General features: G+C 49.2%; 1 protein-coding gene across 2 annotated transcripts in view; it reads right to left on the bottom strand.

The window, feature by feature from the left end:
• The window catches only part of ETF1 (eukaryotic translation termination factor 1), a 28,390-nt gene extending 8,239 nt beyond the window's left edge, over positions 1–20,151 (bottom strand). Inside the window, exons 1-5 of one of the 2 annotated variants that reach the window (XM_074916261.1) lie at positions 20,044–20,151; positions 19,808–19,958; positions 4,450–4,625; positions 3,490–3,629; positions 17–155 (exon numbers count right to left, since the gene is read on the bottom strand). In XM_074916261.1, the coding sequence (XP_074772362.1) occupies positions 17–155; positions 3,490–3,629; positions 4,450–4,625; positions 19,808–19,893 (541 nt within the window). In that variant the 5' untranslated portion in view covers positions 19,894–19,958; positions 20,044–20,151. Of the gene's footprint in view, positions 1–16; positions 156–3,489; positions 3,630–4,449; positions 4,626–19,807 lie in introns of both variants that reach the window. The other variant, XM_074916260.1, reaches the window with a different exon arrangement.
• Between the last annotated feature and the right edge of the window lie 4,722 nt (positions 20,152–24,873).

Here is a 24,873-nt window from a genome sequence, read left to right as displayed (position 1 = left end):
CAGACTAGTGCACTACCATGCTTCTTTGGAAGATCCACAGTGAATTTGTGCAGGACTTCTCTTGTGTTTCCTTGAAGAGTTCCAAAGAGTGCACCGCTACCATCTATTACAATAAAGCCAAACTTGCTGTCGTCGGAAAGCAGCGCCGTAAGAGCCTGGAACAGAGGATGATGTCAGCAGTAAGCACCAGCTTATTAAGGATCCTGGTTCAGACAGCCTAGCAGACACAACACACCTCAATAAATTTTAGTTCCGTAGCTGGTCACTGCTATTTTTGCAAACACACAAGGGAAGAACAGCAGATTCAGTTGAGACTACCCCTGATTCCTATCTCACACAATGCTGCCAAGAGCAGAAAGAAAACTAATGTTTAAGCTTGGTAACTATTTTCACAGCACTACCAGTTCATCATACAACGTCACAGGCAAGTCTAAGAGCAAAACCCTGAAGATTGGCTCCGGAAAGTGTTACATGAAACAGATTACACCTCTATGAGGCTGCATCACCTCCCTGGTTGGCAAAACTGGAAGAGTAACTTTCCTAGCATTCCAGCCAGGAAAGCAAAACTTGCTCAGTTCACTGATTGGGCCATTTTTCAGTTCAGTTGTATACTACAAAGCACTGATACAGACTTCCAACTTGCCAACTACCACAAATACTGGCTAGCTGCACCTGCTAATCACTATCTTCCAAAGTATATGTATTTATACTAACCAGTATATTCCCAAGGTAGAATGATGAAATCTATAGTGGCTATGACAAATTCAGCCTTACCAAGCAGAAGTAAGTAACAGCAGCTACAACTGCAATAATTGTCCTGTGCATAACTGGCTGTAGAGAAGACAGCCATAGAATTTGCTGGAAAATAAAGTTATCCTTCATTTTTTGTCCCTTTAAAGCAGACAGCTAAATTAATCTGGTAAGGTCATTTAAGTTGACTAACAACTGAAGCACTGCTTAGTATCAAGGCTTTTGAGTTACTTTTGTCCAATTTCCTGCCCAGCCCTGGTTCTGGTGGTATGGGACATCCACAAGTACCCAAACTCTACACTCCTTTTTCAAGGGAATCTGTCAGCTACTGTTCCCTCAAGGGCAGCCTAAGCAGGTAGGCACATTCAGCACACACATACTTCTGTTCACTTATACATGCCCAATAAATGTAATAGTAAGGATCTGGCTGGCAAAACCACATCAGCAGGATGGAGAACTTGTTAAATTCCAGATTGTTGTAAGTCACCAGTTTAATACTGGAAGAGTGATGGTGTTGGTTTACTGCACGGGACATTTAACTGCCTGCATGCCTGCCAGCGTGATTATTGAGCTGAATGGAAAGAATAAAAACCATCAGTCATCTTTATCCAAAATCCACACAACCAAGTCCACAACTTTCAAGCTTAAAAGAAACAGACACTAAGGTTTAATAGAATCTACTGGCCAAAATAAATATTCTGTATTAATTCCTCAGCAGTGGTATGAATGAGAGGAGGAAGTGGCATACTACACTGCAATCTATTTAACTGGGACAGAGCCAAGCAAGTCGTGTGACTGGAATGAATGCTCCAGCCAAGGTATCAAAATAAGTCATGGCAAATTCTACCCTTCAGACACACATCAGGGTTCATAACCCTCTTGGGAAGTTACTTCAGTTTCACACAGGCAATAAAGTATCTAGAGGAAATCTTATCAGATACTCTTGGCAGGCAGCAGATGACTACAGCTCTGATGTTCTTCATTCCCTCTTATTTTAATAAGGTATCCAATCATCAGTGAATTCCCTCAGTTTCCCCTTCATTAGTTCTGGGTCAGCAATTCCATCACCTGACCTATCAGGCACAAAAAAAGGGCTATTGCTTTTATTCTGTTCCTTCAGCTTGGGTTCAGTTTCTTCTTTGAAGCTTCAGCCTGAAGGTGAAGATCGCATCCTTTTTCTGCTCCTTGACATGCCCTCACTTTCATGGCAAGTCTGTTGATGTACCAAGTCAGCTGCCCTAGCTGTTGAGTTCTAGCTGCATGTTGTGGGGAACAATTGGGTTAAAAGCACAGGTCTACAACCAAATGAGTCAGATAAACAAGACTTCAGTGCTAGCATCATCTGGTTGCTCAAGGTAGTATACAGTAGGCTTCTGCAGCTAGATTTAATTCTGCAGTGCAGACAATACCAAGTAAAATAATCACATACTCAAAAGACACAGGAGAGCAAACAGCCCATGGAGGAAGGTGATGTTAGTAATCACATCATTGGTAGCAGCAATTACCACAAATTCCTCTCAAGTCATTGCCACTCTCTTGCTGAGCAATCTACACACCACCAAGGGTGTATTTCCAGCTGTCTCCTTCGAACAGCCCACTGGGCAGCAACTATTTTTTTTTTATTGAATCAGTGCCCTGAGGCAGTGGCTGCAGCCAAAACCAAATGAATCACTTTCCTGACAGGACAGAAGGCAACCCACCACTGTCCACCCACTGCCAACAACTGCAAGGACAAACATCTCCCCTGGCTTTGCACCTCTGGCACTCTCCTGAAATCTCTTATTTACCTCTTGCTTTCAGTTGCCTATGGATGTGTGGACTCAGCAGAACTCAAGAGCTGTACCCTGTGCACAACTTTGTTACTCCTGGTAGGTCAAAGATGTATTGGAATTTCATCCTTGGTGGGGAGACAGAAGAATAAGGATGTACCTCACCTGGGCAACAAGAATACCTTGACCTTCTGTACTCCTCACACTCTTTGAAACCCAATCATGAAACCCAAGCAAACAAGCAGCACTACACCACCGAAGGGCCTCTCAAGCCTATGTCATACAGGTTTGAGGTCAGGCAATTAAGCCTCAGTCCACACATTTATCATGGTTAATACCATGGACGTGAAAGGCAGTCAGTCATCTACTACAGAGACCTCTGCAACTGCCAACAGGCCAGAACAGACTTAGATGCAATAAACTTTGTGCAGTCAAGACTACTGTAATCCACATTACTTTAAATATGTCTCAAACCATTCATTTAACTAAGACAAGTAGATGTTGGATAAAAATAATCCCACTTTACCACAGAGAGATTAGGCACATGCCAGTTCTCCATCAAGGGTCTCGGTTAACACATCTGCTATCAAGACTGGCAACACCAACATTATCCTGGCATGGCTTGGAGTAAGATCTATTGAGACACCAAGGTTAAGAAAAAAAACCTGCCTCCAGTTACAGAGAAAAGCTTATGTCTGTGGGTTACACAAACGCAGCAGCCACAAGCTGGGCCGTAAAGTCAGCTGTAGTAGAAGCTGGACAGTATCTCAACTGCTTTCAGCAAATATCACACATTTCTGAACAGTAGCCAGTCACAAGCCATCCAGTGGCTTCACCAGCAGGAATGTCTTAATTAAAGCCTGCTGTTCTACAGACTGTGGACTCAAGCTCGCCAAGGACTGTTCCCGTGAGTCTGGCAAAGCAGTCCAATTTTGACTACTGCAAGACCAGCAGGCAGGGAACTTCTTACCTCTGTGTGGAATTTGTTGTCACACAAATACAACGATGTATTGATTGGTTTGAAAGGTTCAAAGTCAATGTTGACTTTCTTCTCTTTTCCTTCTTCTGTCACAATTGTTCCACAGTAAACAACCAGACCATTTGGAGGTACTATAAAGGACACAATGCATTTTTATATCACTAAGAAATATTGCAAGCTGTACCCACCAAGAACTAACTACTAGACCTTTAGACTTAAGGTAAAGTTGAAATTGAAGTTCCCAAGTTCTTTACTTTCCATTTCCCCCACCTCATTCCCTCCCAGAGCTCTACAATGGAAAACAAACTATCTTAGTGCAAATATACTGAACAGCTTGGAGCAGGAAGCTAAAGGTAATGCTGATGGAAAGACCTGCATCAAAGCTGCAAGAACACATACCTGTCTGTTAAACCCATGGGTTTGCAAGCTCAGAGAACCCAGAAAAAGGCTGAACACCCCCGTGAAGTGTTTCTAGTTCTTACAGCAATTTATAGACTGACCATCTCAATAAAGGCCACTTGTCAGTGTAAAGAGTATGCCAATGAACTCTTTTCCAGTACTCATTTTAGATGTCCTGGGTCTATTTGCTCCCAAAATGATGACAGCTGCATAGTGGCATGCATAAGGCATACATAAGTTTCTGCTTGAGGGAAAATCACTAGTTTAATGCAAATGAACTATTGTGGAATAGCTCTTAAGGCTGGCCAAGGTAAGGAGAGTCAGCACTGTTAAGAACAGAATCATGAGCCCACTTAAAGACAAGGACCATCTTACTATGCTAGTCCCCAGCTTTACCCCTGAAGCAGCCATCGACAGGCAACATACCTGGAATATCAGCGCAAAACAGCACAGGCCAACAGATTTGATTAGCAGAAAAATGCATAATGCAGGAACTTAAGGCTGCTTCCAAGTAAGGGAAGTTTGCCAGCATCCATACAAGCTAGAAGTTACCTTTGTTATAGAGTTTCAGTCTTTGCTGTACAGATGTAATGGCTCCCAGTACTGAAAGGCGATTCACTCGAGACTTAATGTTGGAGGCGGTGCCAAATTCATCCGCTAACATTTTTGCCACTCGCGAAATCTGGTCTTTGGGGGGAATGATCAACGATATCATGCTGGTACCATTGCTGAGAAAGGAAAAAAGAGGGGTTGTGAGCAGCCACCAGCCAAAGCAACAAGTGTATTCATACCATATTCCATGCATGCAGCTGTCTCTTCTCCCTCCCCAAGGATACTTCATTTCACTATTACCAGTGTAATTCTGCTGGACAAGAATGGGAGAGAAAACAAAACAAAACCAGCTCTTCGGAGGATTTGACTCCATAACCAGGTGCTCAGCTTAGCCATTACCAAGTCCTCCAAAAGCTGCTCATTTAACCTGGGATACTACTCTGGAAAAGAAAACATGAGTACAGGCTAAGGGATGCAAGCTAAAGGCACATAACCAGTCCCCAGCAGATTATTTAAAACAACACAGCCACATACTTTAAGGACATTTTAAAGTCCATTCCATTTGTTCGCAGACAGCTGGAGCACTAATAAACCCAAGTACTATTTTAACACTTTGTTATCCCCAGATTAATACAGAAAACTGAACTGGAAGGATCCTTTTATAGCAGTTCGCCTTTTCTGATTTCCACTAGTGCTCTGCTTTATAGAGAAGCTTACCAACTCTGGCAGCTGCTTTAAATAAAGTGTGCTTAAGCACATGACTGCTAGTTCAGAAGCACCAACCCCAGGCACGGAGTCAGGAGATAAGACCCCACAAATCACAGAACTAGCTTAAATGAAATGAAAAAATTAAGTTTGATACTCGGGGTTTTTTCCTATGGCTTTGGGGTGGATCCTGCAGAAGTCTTAATCCTCAGAGAAGTCTCATGGTTCAAATCCATCGAAAGCCAAAATGAAAATCAGGGAAGTTCCTCTCTGCCTTCCAGCAGGTACCTCCCATTTGTCACTGAAGTATCCCAGATGTCTGAAGTGCTGCTTCTGTGCTGTCTCAAATTTAACCCAAACGTCATACTTCATATTAGAGTAATGGCATAAAAATCAAATGCCTCATCATGTCCTCTAGCCCTCTCAAGGGCAAACTAGCTAAGCTCTGTGAAAAAACCTCTACTGAGGATTCTGAGTCAGAGAACCAATGAAGTGCTTTTCAGACATAAAAAAAAAAGGGTTTTGCTTTTTCATTTCTTATGGTAGGAAAAGACTAACACAGTACCTGCCTGCTGCTGTTTCAGATTGTCATGCACTAGCATCCTGACTGAAGTGTTTGGGCTACAGAGACAGCAGGGAAGTGCTTTAAAAAGCATCACTTCATTAGCCTCTTTACAAAAGTTGTACAGCCCTCTTCCAAAGATCTTCAATTCAGGCCAAGTTGAAACAGATGCTGGTAGGTCAAATAATTCTCTCACCTTAAAGACAACTAATTGGTTTTAATATCCAAGATCCCCATACACACTAATCAAGAAAGTTGCAGAGACACTTGCATGCATTTATTCCCAGAAGAAGCTTTGAGCCATGCTGACAGCTATCAGACTTCCAGGTCACATCAGCCAAGAATACTCCATATACCACTCAATTAAAGCTGTTAGCTACCCCAGTGAATGCTACAAGCCTTAGGGGAGATATAATGGCCTATCATTCCCAGCAGGCTCCTTTGAGTAAGAGGCTGATCAGAATGAAAGGAACTCTTCCCGACTTTTCTGAAAGTAACACTCTTAAGGCAAGCTCACACAGTTCATTTCTTCCTCTGAAAGAAGAGATTCTCAGACAGCCCAGAGACTAGAAAGCTCTGCGCATCACACCTAACTTGCACGAACTCAGGGCATCACGATGTGGCAGGTGGGAGATGGGACCGTTATGTCCCTCAAGCACTCCATGGCTGCCCTGCTAGGAAGATATTTCACACCACTTTCCTGTATGGAGGACAGAAGGAAAAGAGCAGACATCGAGCTAGGGGAGCAGGTGAGAAGAGCAAGGAGGAAGACTGGGTGTGCCTTCCCAAGACCAATTCTTCAGTAGAAAAGCACTTGTAAAGATACCTTCAGTTTTCAAATGCAAGGCACCCCTCAAATCCCAACCCTGGGAAGTTCCACTGCCACAGAAACACTGCATTACAGAGCTACTGGCCAGAGCACAGCTCTGCATACTGTGAGCCGGCCAGATTGTACAAACCCATGCCTTGATGGGGCCACCATAACTGGTGATTATTTGTATTACACACACCATCTTATCTGTAAGGTGGTCACCTGTGTCAGTCAAGTCACTGCTCCTTAGGGACACCCTGCCCAAAGCACCCTACCCAAACTAATACAGTGGAACTTTCACAAGACCTCGTGATTTATTACTGCAAACAAATAAATGAAAAGGATCTCTCAGATGATGCATTCTCCTGACTTAAGTCTCAAACGAGTTTAACACAGCACAGTACTGTGCTTGGTCCAAGCCTCCAGCAAATCCAGCCTGGATTTATATCCAAAAGCACCATCCATTACCAACAAGTGCATTTCTTGGATTTGATGTGCTTTCACCACTAATTACTCAGCCAAAGCTATTTCAGGCACTAAGGGATCCCTGCAGAATCCAGCAAATTAGCAGGCGTGCAGCTTGCCACAGGAGCAGTGGCAGCTGGAGCACCTCACAGAGCACCTCATGGCATCCCAGGAGTCTGGAGCACAAGGAGTCAGCTGGTTTGTCACCTCATGTCCCCAGCACCCCGGGGGGACACAGCCCCTTGCCGGCATGCTGTTGGTGCCACCGCCTGCTGGGTACAGCTAAGCCACCCAACCAAGCAGTTAATTAGGCAGCCAGCTAATTAAAGGTAACAGTCAGCACCCCCTGCTCATCTCCCTTTTCCTTAAACAAGCACATAATCAGTATCTGATCACTAAATTAGATCATGTCCCAGAGAGGGCGAGACCAACAAGACAGCAGCCGAAGCAGACCTGCAGATGAGTGACCAGGATGGCTGCAGAACTCCCTCACACACCACTAAGACTTTGTTATCCTACTACAGAAGAGTGGTTTTTCCCCTCTCAAAGCAAGCTTGTACCTGTATGAGACCTTACTGCAAGATGGCGAGGTCTAAAACCAAAAAAACCCAAACCTGTAGTTTCATCTGCAAGATTCACCACAATGAGAGAAAACATAGCAAAGAGTTTCTAAAAAACCTTGCTGTTCAACAACACCTAGAAAAAAAAAAAAGAGGTTATTCTGCATAGTGATACATTTTCTAGGTTTCCTATGGGTCTTCTCAGCCACTCTTCCTGAAGTAGATGACAGGTATTTCTGCAAAATCCATGCCTCCTCCTCCACAGCTGCTAGATGAGCTGCACACCAGGTTCTAGAGTGCATTTACTCTGGGAAGCAGATACAGGAAATCATGTTGACAGTCACCTCCTGTGAAAGGGGCCTTTCCAAACAGCAGAGCTCTAAAACCAACAGGCTCTGCTGAGCATGAAGCACACGGGACATTTGCTGCCTGGCAGGCCATTGCCAGCCATGAATCCCCAAGGGAGCACACTGCCAGACAGAACTTCATTACAGAATTGTTACAGCGAACAATTAAGTAATCAATCTATATTAAGGGCAGTGCTCACACCGGCAGCTTGAGATCGAAGGTGCAATGAGCTGGTTCTTCCCTGTATCATCCCCAACACTCCTGCAGGAAGGACGGACCCGAAGCACTCCAGATTATATTCTGCTCAGCAGGATCTCAACTTCAAAATGCAGTGTTGCTAAGAGGCTTCCCCCCTGGTTTTACTGCACCCAAGACAAATTACACTAGACCAGCTGGAAGCTAATGCTTTCAGACTGAGCTGAGCCAGGAAGTTTTAAGCAGCTAGAGACAGTTGCTGTCCCTATTCTGGGCAAAGGAGTGCCGGCACAGCAGCCAAAGAGCTGCCATTGTAATGCAAGTACGTGCATCAAGACCCAAAGCTCCAAGATGTTTGCTTTGTAAGAAGCCTTGTAAGAAACCAGAATCCTGGACCACAGCACAGCACAACATGTGCCACTGCGTAAGAGACTGCAGAGGAGAAAACAATTAAGAGCATTAAGGGCACCTGTCCACACGCTATAAAGAAACACGAGGGCAATTAAGTGCCAACTTCTGGAAAGGTAGAAACACTTCACTGTCTGGGTACTATGGTTACTACTCACATTGTGCCAGCCCTGCCAGTAATTGGCAATTAGTTCAGATCTAGCAGAGCCTGGAAGGTACCAGCATTAAGTAACTCCAGGACAGATGATGATGATCAGGGCTTCAACTTTGTTCCTAAACCACTGCAGGTGGGCTCCAACCCTACTCCTACATGCCATGTTTGGGAGAAAGGGGGAAACAAAACCAAACACATTTTGCTCTCTCCAGACAGCAAGTTCTTTAGAAAATTGAGGTTTGTGGATAGGACATACTGTTCTATTATTAAAACTTCAATGTTACTACAATTTTAATTTCGGACAACTGTACCACAAAATAAACAGCTTTCCCAGTCAGAGAGGCTCAAGAGCAAATGTTAACAAGCGAGTGGCTGTGTGTGCAGTGCTGAATCATCACTAACCTAGCCCTGAAAAGCTGAAGGGAAAAGTTTTGCCAATATTCTTGCAAGCAGGTACTATGGCAGTCCAAGCAGCTCATTTTCCCTGCAAGATATTCCTGAACTGCCTAAGAAATATCACCCGACAGCATCTCACCATGCCTTACAACAGCTGTGGTATTGCAGACCAGGAAGAGAACTGCTGGGTTCTTCCCAGATGCAAGAGCAGGGATTTCACAGGAGAAACACTTCCACCAGCTGGATTGCTGTGCGGAGTCCCAAGCCATGTTTGACACCAGGAGCGGTGCCCACTGCCTACGCGTTTTATGGTTCAGCATGAGGAAGCCGCCACAACAGAAGGCAAGTGCACAAAGTGAGCAGTGTGTCACATTTGAAATAAACTGCCAAGTACAGCCCATGGATGGTTTTTGTTACAGCGGGCAGTTGAGCCTCCTGTTCCAGGTGGCCACCTTCATCTACAGGGATTCAGTTTCTACTCTTTTGCCCATCAGAAGGAACAGCTGAGAAGATCCTTACACCTTCAAGCTTTCAGCTGAAACTAGAAACTGGTCTTGTGGTTTTCTTACACAGCATTATGTCAGTAAAATGGCTACCTGTGTGGCCACATACCACAGAAAAAACAAACCAGCAAGCACCAACGATAGCTACCCTCGACCTGGCAGACAAGAGCAATCCCAACAAGAAGTCTGCAGAGGAATAGTCACTCAACCTGTCTCCTGGAATTTGGGATATGCACTGGCAAGGGAGAGCATTAATTTAACAGACATGCTAGATAAATAGCAGTTACTGGCCTATCCTGTGGTATCAGAGGAGACTTGACAAACAGCAGCTGAGCTGTAGTTGTTCCATGCTGAACCATTTCACACAGATGGCACACTGTGTAATGTGGAGATACAGAGGCAAGGAAGGTCAGCCACTCTCCGTGACTCAAAATGAGCTTATTTTTACAGGACACTAACTTCTGGAGAGTCCTGCTTTCCCCAGGAACCAAGAGCAGCACGAGGCCTGTATGCGACTGCCAGGAGCATGGAGCAAACAGCTTTCAGATAATCTGATCTTAACCACATACCACAGCTAGGAAGCTTTCTATGAAGTAACGGTTGCCACATACTGCTTCAAGCGATGTTACCTTCCCAGCGTAACATCTGTTGGTCTCCATCCAAGAGTGCTGCTGATCGCTAGGCAGGCATCACACATACCGAGGAGCCCAAGCTGCCTGGACAGCTGAGACTACTGCAGTTATATGATATCTAGACCAGTTCCATCACGGACACATCCACAGTCAGGTGCAAGATGGATGCCAGCAGTATCTACGTAATCCAAAGCAGAACTTCACCAGCTACACACCACAGGTCCGAGAGCTACTTCTGCACAAATATCCACAAAGCACCGCAGGCATATGATACTTCAGCAAAGGACTAAGTTGAGAGCAGAGTCCAGACAAGCAGTGATGTAAGTAAAGAATATTTGATGTTTTTTTGATCCTGTAACTGAGCAGAGATGTTGAATGAAGTGCTATAAAAAGTAAGTGTCCTTTGGTATCGGCAAGTCCAAAATTGCTGGTTTGGGTTCTCTTACAACACACAGGCCATTAGATACTCCCTATTCATAAAAGCCCTGTATGCAACAGTGCTGACCTTGCCATAGGGAAGTTCTAAGCATATACGCTTACAATGTATGAATTATGGCTGTGAAGTACATAAACAGGTCATAGCTATGCTTTTAATAAGTCTTTTAATAACACAAATCCTTAATCAAATATGAAGTGAATGCCAAATCTAGAGACACGACAGCAGATCCAAAGGTACGTAACTTTTCCTGGAAATCCTGCCAGCGTGCTAGGAAAGAGCAGAGAAAATCTTGAGTCTCAGATCCCTTCAGTGCTTTAGAAGCAACATCATCTGGAAGCTTACCCAAGGACTGCATTGCCTGTGAATGCTTTGCAACAAACACAGCCAACATGCCTCAATCTGCTGCTTGAGAAGCAACAGTTTTTTGTGATGTCTCCATCAGAAATAGATGGAATCCCTCTCCCTGTTCAGATGATGGACTCAAAGCACAGCTCAAGCAGGAGACAAGTTGCTGCACAGACACCTAGACAGGACACAACTCTGATTAGCTGACAATGAGAACCTACCATTAGCTCCTTTGAAGTTTAAGGTAAAATTGGGTTGAAATGATGCTGTTGGCAGTACTTTTTACAGCACCATTTCAGCAAGAACCTCACAACCACCACCTCAACAGCATTCTGCATTTTACCACAGCATACTTCTGGATCATCTACTAAAAAGCAATATTGATACAAGTTGTTCCTCAAAGGTTTCCAGGTCATCTGAAGAAGATGGAGAAGATAAAGAGACCAGTTCCCAAACAAATGTAAGGCAGGGATGATCTCTCTGGATCCAGTGCTCAGAAGCACAGAAAAAGCACAAGACGGGGGGCAGAGTGGGTAAGAGGGGAGGATCGCACAGCCAGGAGACCAAGTAATTCTTTCCTCAAGAGTACTTTTCAGCATTAATTGGAGAAAGCAAGCCCCTTCCCCTGAGCCAAAGAAACACTCCACATAGCTAACTCCCCTGTCAGCCTTTGAATGCCACCTGTACCCTGGACAAAGAAAAATCACTTAGCTGCACAGCATGAGGCCATGCAGCTATTGCCACCATGGCTCACACAATGTCAAGCTCTCAGGCTGGGGTTCTGTCCCAGAGCCCTAGTCAGGAATCTTGTATATCATCTTCCTGTAATGCTGGCAGATGAGATACAAAAGGCACCTTGTGTAACCAGAAACAGCTTGACTGCAGACATTAAGACTGTCCTGAAAAGGCATTCTGCCCTCTTACCCTAACCCACTGACCTTCTCAAAGAGGAAAAGCCCCCAGATGCCAAGCAAGCTTACCAAGTGCAAGCTAGGGAGCTAAGCACCAAGCCAGAACCCGCCCCAGAGAAGAGAAGTGAGACTGCTTTACCCAGTGCACCCTCTGCTTCAGCAGCAAGGAAAAGCTTCCCACAGGGAGGCAGCAAATGGCTGCTTCAGCAGAGGAGCAGAGGCAAGACTGGCTAGTGTCTCACCAAGGGTCAGGCAAGGTAGTGCTTTCCCCCCCTCAGCAGGCGCTGGCCCACTGCCAGGATCTGCCTCCTGAGCTCAGCATGCATCACTCCCCAGGGACAGAGCGGAGGTGAGAGAAGAATCAGGTCACAGACCTCTATTGCTCCACATAGCAGAGGATTTGGCCAGGTATCACATGTCCAAAGGCCGCACAGGTAGCAGGTAACAGTGAACCCTTGCCCATCAGTCCAGCACGTGCTACCTGTACAGAGGTCCACATAAGCAGCTCCATGCTCTGAGCTTCCTCCCATCCCCAACTGGAGCCAGCTCCGACACTGCGGCTGCCGCTCGGACAACCACCAACACCCAGATCCCCAATCAGTTCTGCAGCTCCAGGAGCAGATCCTGACTTCATCCTGTACTGCCAAAGAGCACTGAATCAGCACGAGTGGATGCTGCACACCCCACGGGGAAGGTGAATCAATGCCAGTCTGAAATCCTTGGATCAAAGGCAACACATCACAAAACATAATTGCATAGGCATGTTTTGAATAGGCCTTATTGGCTGCATCTGACCTCATGCAGAAAGCCCGGATGCCCAATTACTGGTAAGTGGAACAGACATTTCTGCACTTCAGACATTTGTGACTCACTGGGAGGCTCAGTTTTGCCACAGCTCCCCAGCTCTCCCTCCTCCCTCTCCAATTATTAATGCTCCAAGTTTAAAAGACTTGTTGCATTATGCTAATGGGCCAGTTGGGTACAAGATGTACACTGAGGGACTGAAGCAACAAATCCAGATTTGCTTGTTAAGATGTTAATGCCTCAGAGCTACGTGGGAATAGGGAGCTAACGGCAGGGGGGGTGGAATCCAGTTGCCACAAAGCCAAAAAAGTTTGTCCTCTTTTGAGGTGCTCATTCCCATCTTCTACCACGTCATTCGTCTTCAGCAGTCAGGGGCTCATTCATTAGCTCTATGTGAATGATGATCTGTGTATGAATCATACTGTTAGCTAATGATTCACGCAGTTGTAAAAGAGGGTATCAGGCTGCTGAACTACCAGGGGCTATAAAACACTTACTGTAGTTCTTGTCTGACATGTAACTGTTCTCCCTGATCAGATTATTTTCTGCCACTTGCTAGCATGTACTCTCAAAACAGCACTTCCTAATTGTTACTATAATTCAAAAGGAACAGGTAGAGCAGGCAGATGAAAAAGCCCAGGAAAAGTTTTACAACAGTTAGACAGGGGCAACCATCAGATTGTCAACAACCCTTTGGACACTCTCCCCAGCTCCGGCTGCCTTCTCGCCTGGCACAGGGAGAGGGCAGCTTTCTCTGACCACCAACCCTCGACACCACCAAAACACAAGCTCTTAAGAGACACTGCCTTAGTCCCGAGAGGTCTGATCAGCCCCGCTCACATGAAATCCATATTCAGCTTCTAAGCCCAGCACTATGGTGACTGGCAGCCTGAAGAGACTCAGAGTCAAAGCAGGGAAACAGCATGGAGGCAGCTGCAGTACATCCTACATGATTACCAGCCACAGAGCCCTCAGGTATCACTTCTGCCCTGGACTATTTCTATTCTGGCCTCTCTGCAAATGCCATCTCCTTCTTCTCACACTACCAGAAGCAAAAGGCAATATTAATATTATAGCCCTTACCTCTGTAACAGAAACATGACCTCCTTTAGAAACTACCCTTAAGACAAGTAGGCTGAAAAAGCACTACTTCGAGGAAGCAACTCAGCTTAGGTAAGAACTCAAATCATAAGCTCTTCCCCCAAACCCTCCACACTTTAATGATGATCATAAAGCCAAAGCAGAAAACTCACTGTCAGTAAATTCCAATTCTATGTGCCACCCCACAGAGGCTACTCTTTCAGTCCTTGCCCCACTCATCAGCTTCACATTCCCCCAGAGCAAAAGACATCTGCTCACCCCAAGGCTGGCCCAGCCCAGATCCCAGCAAAAGACTTTTAACAAAGGTAGGTCCACTAGAGACATCAGCTTGCTGTGGAGAGATCCTCAAGGCTATCCCATGACTGGCACTAGCATGACATATCAGCACTGCTACCTAATTAACACAGCACAAGTTGGAAAGCCAAGTAGTACCTTGCCACAGCACTGCCCTTCACAGATCCACCAGCTCACCCAGGCCCGGTTCAAGGTCTCCATCATACTCCACGTCCTAAGGTGAAAGCTTCAGCTCTGCAGAAACAGATCCTGTATCAACAGTTAAACTGCTCCCCTGAGCCCAGACCCGAGCCACAGCCACAACAACAGATCCCGATACGGAGGGTAGAGAAAGATGTGCTAGCATCCTGGGAGCAGGGGAGAGAGCCTCTGAACTGACACATCTCTGGCAGTGTGGCCAAAAACCAGTCACAACAATGAAAAATCACACCAAATCCTCCTCCTGATGTATGACATCACTTAAAGACAAGATAGTTATACTGGTACTTGCATAGATATGGTGGTATTGTTACAATCACATACGATACAGTACACCAGTGTATGTGGTGTACTATATCTTATATGCATATACGGTGCAGTAGAGGAACTCACACCGGAGTTAAGAATCAACTGTTCTAGCACATTCAACTGTTCAACGGTTATTCTAGCCTGGTTGCAACTTTAGTCCAACGAAGTGTACAGCACGGGGCTATCAGCAGAACAAAGCATCTACAGTCAAGTGCTGCAGGTGTTCCCAGGACTGACTGAGTATTCACATCGCCTAATTCAGGAGAGAAATACAGCTCACTGATGCAGCACAGTATAACCCCAGCACCACCAGTTCAAAAGAAATCAGGAACAAGGGAAACCTGTACAGGACATTTACTTGCAACTGACTCCAGTTACTCCCTAAATGCATCCCGGCAGGTAGTGCTGCTGCAGCACTCACAGCTGCAAGTGTTAACTCACGAGAAAGTGCGCTTTCAGGTCACTTTTGGGAAAGGCCCACCATGCTAACAGCAGAACAGGCCAAGACCATCTTGTTCTCCAGAACCACCATGTTGTCTCAGCCTTGCCAACTTGCCTGGGCACAAAAGCGGGACCATCCTGGGACACCCCAGAACAAGGTGCAGAGATGCACAGAAGATGCACCACCCACCTTCTCCCAAGCAGCCTCCCATTCCTGTTGCACCAGGCTGGGAAATAACAGCAGCTTGAGGCTAATTCCAAAGTTGGGCCTTTCCATCAGGAAAGCAAGATGGATGGCAGGAGCGCCCAGCTGCAAATGACACCTTCTGCAACACAAGCTGGACAAACCATTTATGTCTAAGCAATAGGTCAGTTTTTCCACCCTCAAGCAGAACTAGTGTGTGTTTCACTTTGCAGGAATTCCCACACGTTTTCAGGCCTCTGTATTTCCTAGTGACTTTTTATTTGTCTCACATTTGGTTTCTTCCATATAGCAGATGGAAGTCTCAACTTGGCAAAATCCAAACCCTAGCAGGAAACTGCATTGCTTTGCTTTCCCATGGCTCTGGAGACAGCAAGACTTCCCCTTCTCTTGCCATTTCTCCATTCTCCTGCCTCGATACATTTCTTCCAGTTATAACCAGAATAAGTTACTTGTCCAGAGCGAGTTTCTGCACTTCCTTAGAAGCCTGCATATGCCCTGTTCCCACCTTCCAAAATACTTAATTTGCAAAAATGTTCTCTGACATCCTGTTTGTCAAACTTAGTGGTGCTTGCAGACAGAGCCTTCAAAAACAGTTCTCTTTGCTGCCTTTACCCCTGTTTCAGTAAAGTAACTCATAGCAGAGCTACTGCTCTGAAGAGACGTCTAGCTCTGCCTTTAAGTTCAAGGCAGGAGAGATGTCTCAAGGAAGCAGATTCTTTAAGGTTTTACCATTGTAATGCATCTCCACACCCTACATCAGCACCTGCTTCGCTCTCACTCAGGGTCACAAAGTCCATCTGCCCAGCAGAGGTGTTAGTAAACTGTTTCTGAGCAAAGCCATTTGCAGGAAGAAAGCCCTCGTTTCTAAGACCTTGAGAAGTTTTCCAAACAGGATTCAGATGTGACATCTCAAGCCTAAGCCTGCAAGGAGACTGCTAGCTGTTGCTAATAATTTATTTTGCCAAGCATTTACAGCTTAGATTAGCAGAAAAAACTGACCATAGCTCTGCTAACTATTCAGAACTGCAAAGACCAAAAGAACAAAGAGTGATTGTCAGTTTAACACTGACACTGGAAAACTGCACGAAGCAACAGCAGAAAAGCCCAGAGAAAGAGCATAAGGGAAAAACATAGCGGCTAATCCTGCTTCTACTTGAACTTCTGCAACATCCACACGCAAAGACATGGCCGCAACTTCTGGGGTGCACTGTCTTTCACCAAGGTTCTGTTTTACAGAAACTAACTGTGGACTGAAAGCAGAATCCCTAGGGAAGAAGCAGAGATGCTTGATGAAAGTCCGAGCACTCCAAGCTACCAGAGATGAATGACAAGGATAGACTTCTTACAAGGGCTTAACTTGCTTATCACCAGCCTTTTACCCTCATCCTCTTCTGGCTAGAAAGGTTAATTGCCTGTAGCACAGAACTCGGGCCCCATTTGCTCTCACTCATACATACTCTGCAGATACCAGCTACTCCTCCTCTCCTTCTCACCAAATCAGAAAGATCAACTTATTAACTTCGTACACTATCAGACAGTTGGCAACTCAACTTCGGAAGAGCCAGGAAGAGATAACAGACACTTCTGTCTTAGGGAGCAAGATAGAGACAAAAGCTCCTACTCCCTGCCAGCAAAGACAGGGTTTTGGGGTTTTAAAAATTATTTTCATTGTTTTGATTTGCCAGATTCTTGCTATCTGGAGATCAGTGATAAAGTGAGCTTTCCTAAGCAGGGCTGGAAAAAATAACACAGAACATTCTTGCTAGGATGTTACCTTAAAATTTGAAGGGCAACATTAGCATCACTGGCCTCTCGCAGATCAGCTTCTGGTAAAGCTGAAGCTCTAATCGTCTCCCTTGGTTTTCTGACCAAATACTGCCACTTACCCCATCTATCCCAGACATGATAAAAGCATTTCCTTGCTCCCACGTTCACTTAACATTCTGATAACATTCTGCAGATTTCATTGAGATTTTACCAAAATAGCTGGCTAGCAGCAGAGGTGCCCCAACTGCCACACGCAAACTGTATGTCTAACTCCGGCTTCCTCCACTTCCCGTCCCTTTGATCCACTGCAGGAACAACCAGCACACAAAACTGGGACACTGCTGCTGGGTCACTATTAGGAGTGCATGAGTAAGGGAAGGTGGAGACGCCAAGGAGTCCCTGGCCCTCCACATCGCCCTATTAGGCTTTGCCCCCTAATCCACCCCAGAACAGGTCTTCCTACTTCACAGGAAGAGGAAGCGACTCTCCCAAAGGCCGGAAAAGCCTGTTTTACTGCCTCACACCTCTTGTGCTTCTGGTGGCAAAAGTTGCAGCATCTCTTCCTCTTGCTGGACCCAAACAGACTAGGATAATTTTAGCTAGGACTCCCTGGAAGCACGATGCACATTTACACATAACCAGCATAACCTTGCTTACAGCAAGGATTGCTAGCGTCAGCAGCTTTCGTCAGGTGGCAGTTTAGCAGCTAGCACACATAATAAATTAAGGAACAGCAGTATCACGACATCTAGAAGATATGCTGGATCCAGAGGGCTTAGCTAAACCTCCTAAGCGCATTTTACTGCGCTTGCAGCATCTTTACTATGAAGTAGAGAGATAACCAGGGATCACTGATAAGGAAGACACCTGGGCTGTGGCCCCAAGAAGCCCTTACCCCCAACAGCCACCCACCCCAAGCTAGTACTTCAGCTTCACCTCTCCAATACCAGTTTTAATCTTGCTCTCTGCAACATTCACCTATTCCAAACAACATAATAGCTGCTGCTAAAAGTAGGCATGCTTATGCTACCACATTTTGCATCAGGGAGAACCAAAATGCTAACTGTACATCTCCAAAACACACCCCAGCCTCCCTCAGAACTGGTACAGGGACCAATATCTGTTTTCACAAGCTTCAGCAGACACCCATAGTTCCACAAGTCCTTTCAAATTCATGGCAGAACAACTCCTGTGCTTGCTGGGACCTCTCCGCAAGTACAACACACGCTGTCAACGCCGTGCGAAGGCACAGCTGAATGACCAGCTTCAGCAGTCAAAGTCCACTCTGCTGCAGGGAAGGAAAACCCTGGTTCCCCATACCTCATCCCTTCACAGCCGCGTTGTAAGTCAGATGAAAAAAAATTTAGGGAGACCTGTGGCTTGGGTTCTCCCCCCTTTCCCCTCCTGCCTAGGCTAGTTTTCAGCTGAAAGATTTCCTCTGGCCTACTCTACATATAAGAACGAATGTCAGCACTAAGGAAAGAACAAGATAGTGGCTTATGAGAGCTGTCCAAAGGCAACCATCCTTTTGGGTGGCCACAAAACGATGCCATCGCTGCCCCAGCTAGATTAACAGTGGTTCAGATGAGCCTATGGAAACTGGAGCCACAAGGGTGGCTAAGGAGTCACCCTTCATTTTTATTTTATTGTGCTGTATACTGAGACACACACTCTCTGCTATTTTAGAGCTCCAGAACCCGTAGTTCTTAACAATTACTCAAGCTTGAGCAGCTTTCCGACCCATGCAACAAGGCACTGCTGAGTTACCCACAGAAAAAGGCACCACGTCACCTTTGGCATGGGCAGGCTGTAAGAACATCCAGCAATTTTACTTCTGCTGGGGAAAAAATAAATCAAATTGAAAGGACCATATAGGTGGGATTAGAGCCTTTAAATTTAACTCTGTCCAAACTCTGGAAGCACTTGCTTTTTGGGAAATGGAGCTAAGCACTTTCACTGGAAGGTGAAGGAGTAAGATCAAATAAGTATCAGTAAGGGAAACAATAAAGTAACTTCTGCCTCAGCCCCTGCCTGCCTGCCCTTACCGTCCTGCCTTCCCCAAGCCAGCTGGTCCCTTGGGAGGAGCCCAAGGCTGGACGGGGGGCAGAGGAGCCGATATAATCCAGCCGTTCTCCGGTGCCAGCTGGCACGGGGCAGCCGGGGGCATGGCGAAGCTGGAGGCGACGCGGAGCTCCGCAGCCAGCACGGGCCCCGCGTCCCCTCTCCTCCGCCCGGCGCTGCGGGGCCTGGGCAGGGACACACACCTGTGACAGCCCCGCAGGGGCGGCCGGAGCGAGCTCATCCGCTTAGGGGGGTGGAGGGGGAAACAGCTGACAAGCCGCGGCCGAGCCGAGGCCGGCGGGGAGCTTAGCGGCAGGCGCTGCCCTTTTCCCGTGCGGGAAACGCGGTTACGCTTCCGTGCCGCGACTAAGCCTTCCCCGGTCTCCCCAGGGGTACACGGCCCCCCCCGGCCCCGATCACCGGACCCCAAACCCGCTTTCCTCTCCACCCCAAGGCCCTGAGCGGCTCCGGGGAGCCGGGCGCTTCACCACGCGGCGAGACAAAAGGGCACCGGGGCCCGAGAAAGGGCCGCCGGGCCGGGGCTGCGCCGCGCCCTCCCCTCACCCCCGCGGCGGCAGGCCCGGGGCCGGGACCGGGCGTCAGCCCCCGTAGCTCCGTTTCCCGCTCCGGCCAGGACCTCCGCCCCCCGTCCCCGGGGCGGCGGACCCCGTCGCCCGCCGGCCCGCCCCGCGGCCGCCCTCCCGCCGCGGCCGTTCCCGAAGCGGCGCAGGCCCTGCCGCTCACCCGCGGGCCGCCTCCAAGCTCTTGATGAGCTTCTTGATCTTCCAGATCTCCACGTTGCGGTCGGCAGCGCTGGGATCGTCCGCCATCTTCTCCCTCCTCCTCCTCCTCCTCCTCCTCCTCCTCCTGCTGCGGCGGCGGCGGCTGCGGCGGCCTGCGGCGGGCCGGCGGCACAGACACAGCGGTTAGACCCCGGCCCCGGCCCGGCCCCGCCGCCGCCCGCCTCGCCGCTCCCTCACCTCAGGCCCGGTCCCCCCCGGCGGCGCGCGGCTGGCGGCGGCGCTGACGTCGGACACCGGCTGCTCGCGCTCCCCCTCTCCGCGCTGCATGTGTTGCAATCGGCTCACATGGGGCCCGTGACATCACTTCCGGGGGACCGGGGCGGGGAGCGGGCGCCCGCCCCGCCCGCGCGGGAGCGGGGCGCCACGCCACAGGCCGCTCGCCCGCCTGACCCCGCCCCCTCCCCGCGCCGCTATTGGTGGCTGCTCCGCGCGGGGCACTATGGGGCGCGTAGTCCGAGGCCCGCCGCCGGGCGGGGCGGGGCGCGGCGCAACGGCGGATCTCGCGAGAGCTGCGCGGCCGACCCCGGGCGCGCTTAAAGGGCCCGCGGCGGGTGGTGGCGTGAGCGGCGTGGCCTAACGCGGGGTTCGTGCTGCGGCAGCCCCGGTCCCCACCGCGTAGTGCTGGGCCGCCCCGCCCGCGCTACCTTCGGGCTGCCCTGCGCCTGCTCCCGTGTCACCCTTTGGGTCGCCTGTCCCTCCCCCCGGCCATGTGCCACCTGTTTTACACCCCGGCCACCCCCTGTGCCCCTTCCCCCGCCCCCCGGCAGCCCTCCCGGACGGGGCCGCACGGGGCTCCCCCCTCCCTGGGCCAGGCCCCACCCCGCCCCCAGCAGGGCGCAGCGTGGCTGCTTTCGGGGGGCGGCAGCACCCCGTCACGGGCGGGGGGTTCCCTCCCTCCCGCCGTGCCCTGACCCTGCGGCAGCCGCTGCCCCACACGCAGCCAAAGCCCGCAGCCCACGTTTAGGAAATGCCTAGTCCCTCCTGGCCCGCGGGCGTGGTTGGGGGGAAGCCAGGCGGGGCAGGGGGCATGGGGAAAGGAGGTGGGGGGACATGGAGGTATTTTATGGAGCTACACGGTTATCTCGTGTTTCTCCTTCCCCTGCAAATGTCACCTTTCTGCTGTCATTGCTGCCAGGGGGTGGCCAAGGGCAGGAGCGACATGTGATGCCCACAGAGGTCTTGGCCCAGCTCAGCTGTGTGCTGAATGAACGCAGCAATGAGATGGGGAATGTCTGGAGAAGGGCAGCAGGACTGGCCAGAGGTTTAGGAGAGGCTGGAGAAATGCCACCCAGGGAGACCAGGATGGAGGTGTTGGTGTCCCACCGGGGGAATTGTGCCCCTGAAGCCCTGTCCTGCACAGGGAAGATAAGCACCGTGCTGCCTGGCATCCCTGGGTGAGGGGTGAGGGCCTCCCTGCCCCACCCTACAGCCACAGCTTGGCCCCGCAGCCCTGCTTGGCCATGGGCACCCTCCTGCAGACCCCCTTCTGGTCCTGGGTGAGTGGGGGCCTCACACTAGCCCCTCTCCAGGACAGCAGGGGCTTGGTTTAGGGAGCAGGGTTCCCTGTGTGCCACTGTGGTGTCCGTGGGCTGGGGCTTCATCTATTATCTATTAACATATCATCTATGTTATTTGAGGTGACTTGCCCCAGCAGTCACAGGCTCTCAGAGAGCATATCTCGGTGATGAGCTGGCGAGCCCACCCTTGTGCCACTGCTTGCAAGGAAAGCGGGGCTGTGGGGAGCCAACCCCTCTCTGTGTGTCTGAGAAGATGGCTAAGAACCGCATCTAAACAGAGCTGCAGCCCTGGGCCTGGGTTTGCCAACCTACAGCCTTCCTTTTTTTTCCCTGAAGATGCCTGGCAGTGGGTTTGGGAGTGCCATGGCCCAGGAAGCACCTGCTGGCTCTGCCTCTAGACAGCCTGAAATGGGACCGGCTAGAAATGCAGTGATGAATGATGCTGAAGCCATTTACCTGTTTCTTTTATTAAGTGGTAGCAGGGGGGCTGCTTCCCTGCTGACCCCCTGGAGGTGATGCTGAGGGTTCCATGGCCATGATGTCTCTTCAGCCCCAGTCTGCCTCCTTGGGACATCCCAGCTCTGGCATTTGCCATCAGCCTGGTCACCAGCCCTGCCCTGCCGGGGAGCAGCCTGGCCTCTGTGCTGTGCCGTGCCATGCTGTGAGGGGACTGTGCTCCCACAACAGCAAGTGCTGCCACAGCCTGAGCCTGCTGCAGCCCCCTCTCCCTCCTGTGCTGCCACTCATCTCCCCGGCCCAGCGCAGCCCCCTGGTAAAGCAGCACTGAAGCCCTGGGCACGGGGCACAGCTGGGCAGCACGGTTGCCTGAGTAGAGACTGATCTCGGACCCGGCCTGAAGCTAAGTTTTTCTATCAACAGGGTCATGCTGGGGAGATGCTGTGAATTTCTGAACTACCTTGTTGGATTTAAAGTCCTGTTTCTCTTCTGGGGCTGAGCAAGCATCAATTTCAACCCTTACAGGTATTTTTTCCATGTGCATCTGGTTCCACACAGCCCTTTATAATCCTCCTCAGTACAGTAAGATGGTGGATTATGCGTGGCTTTAGGAGATGATCTGCTGAGATGGAAATTTCTGTGCTTGATACAACAGGGACAGCGTATGCAGATAGGCAGGTGGACAACTTAGCCAGTGCTTGCCTTGGCAATCCTGCCCTTCCCATTCAATCCAGGGACTCTACTCCAAAAAGCACCTGCTGATCATCCCAGTTACCACCTGCCAGCCTGATGCGCCCACTTTGCCGTGGCACTTTCTCCTCCAGGCTTCCCAACGCGACAGACGCTGCCGTCAGTCCCCCCGCAGCTCTCCCGCCGGCTGGCCGACACAGATGCCGAGCAGCGCCTGTCTCTGGCAGCCGGCACGGCTCCGCAGCAACGAGGAGGGAGACAAGAGCAGCAATGAGGGCAGAGACACTGAGTTGAGAGAACTTTTTCCCTATACTGCTGCACTCTTTGGAGAGGCAGTTTAAAAAGGAGATGTGCCTTCACAGTGCGCTGGCAGTCACTGACTTGCGGAGAAAGGGGAGAGACTCTGTCTCACTTTCCTCCTGAGCAGTACTGCAATCCCCAAGGAAGCCGAGCATCTCCTGCCTGTACAGGCAACACAGCAGGTCCCCGTCCTCACCAGGCATGCTCCCCAAACATGGCACACTGTGGCTGTCCTGAGCAGGGGGCAAAATGCTTTTGGGAAAGGAAAAGAAGCCACTGCAGGGAAGTGGAGATACCCTGCACCTGACTGAAATCTCAGCCTTCTCTCCCCTAAAGTCAGGCAGGAGCTGTGCTGCTGGAATCTACTATCCCAGTTCTGTTTGTGTTGTTGACTGTTATTATTTTAGGACAGTCTGACTGCAGAGCCCAAGGACGCTGTGCTTTGCATGGACCTGCTCCCACCTGCAGACGACACTGTGAGAGGATGCATGCAGGTGGAAACACACAGCACAAACATCGCTCAGTCACCTTTTTCCCCCACAGAATACGTGCAAAACTTTTCTTACTTACTGTCATATATAGACCATATATAGACCAGTAATTCATTCCAGAGCTGCAGCACTGCTGGGGCTATAGGGTTCCTGAGTATCTGCCCAGTGTCATTTTCCACAGAGGCCATGAAGCCCAAATGCCCTTTCTCTCAGTGCTGACAAACACCCTCCCAGCAGTGGGACAGCAGCAGTTAACTCTTCAGGACAGGATTTGCTCCTTTTCACGAGAAATAACAACCCAGTTGCTGCATCTCCTGCCTTCCTGTCAGTTTTTCACAGCAAGAAACTGTTCTCAGCATGACACACATCAGCCAGTTTCACTTTTCCCTCCTTAATTCAATAATTTAGCTTATAAAGGAGGAGCTAAGAACAGCACATTAAAAAATAATGAACATCTATGAAAGATGTATTTAAACCACGACACGGAAAATAATTCATTGAAGAAGAAAAGGCCAACCCTGATCAATGATTCAGGACCCTGGAGGCCATGAGCTGATGCACCTGACGGCACTACAAGCCCAGAGCAGAGGTAAGAGCAGGCAGACGCAGCCCCCGTGGGCAGCAGCCTGGCCCTGGGCTCCCCTGGCTCTGCTGAGGGAATGCCTGGCTGCAGTTTGAGGGAAGCAGCAGTAAAAGCTTCCACGGAGAATGCTTTTTGAACTCTTTTCACTTCAGGATATTTCCTGTCAGCACCTGAAATACCCAACTCATTTTGCCGGAGAACTCTTTTTTGAGACTATTTTATACAGAGGATTGCTTGTGTTAGGAGCAGCTGCAGAGGGAATTTCAGGACAGAAGTCACCTGTAATCAAGCTTTGTAAAGGAGAATATTCTCAGGAGAGGCACAGCCAAGTGCTCCCTGCCATTACCAAACCCCACGTATAGCACTGGGCAGGGTTACTCTGCAATGGAACAAAGCACATAGTTTCACATGTGACACACACAGTTTAACATCTGGATGGCACAAACGGCTCTTGGGAGCAGGAGTTGCTGCAAACGTGCACGTCCTTAGCCCTGTGTGTTCCTCAAAACTTCCAGGGAAGCACACCGGTCACATGAGCTAAGTATATGTCAGTACATCTCAGCTTGCCATGATCTGCCTGGGACAAATAAAAGCTCTGCCACTTAAAAAACCCCGACACAACAGGACCTGAACCCACAGACAGTGGATTTGTAACTGCTTGGCCACTTGTGGAAGCCCCATATCCTCACAACTAGGCAGATGAAAGCCCCAGAGGCTGGCACACGGCACTGCACGCCGCCAGCCTCCTCAGACAGCCGCAGCAGTCAGGAGCCCGAGACCCCACTAACACCCCTGCTGAAGAAACGCACTGAATTTTGGGTTGGAAATCCCCAGCCCACCTGGAGTAAGGCAGCTTAACACTCCAAATTGCTGTTAAGAGCCCCCTGCACACTTGCCTCCCCCACCATGGCACACCCAGCGTCCTGCTGGCTGGGCACTTGTGGCTGCACCAGGGCCCTTCCTCACCACC

Source organism: Athene noctua, chromosome 12 (genome assembly GCF_965140245.1).
Source record: "Athene noctua chromosome 12, bAthNoc1.hap1.1, whole genome shotgun sequence".
Taxonomy (NCBI): domain Eukaryota; kingdom Metazoa; phylum Chordata; class Aves; order Strigiformes; family Strigidae; genus Athene; species Athene noctua.
The sequence above is the reverse complement of the archived record's forward strand: the minus strand, read 5'-3'. Positions and strand labels throughout refer to the sequence as shown.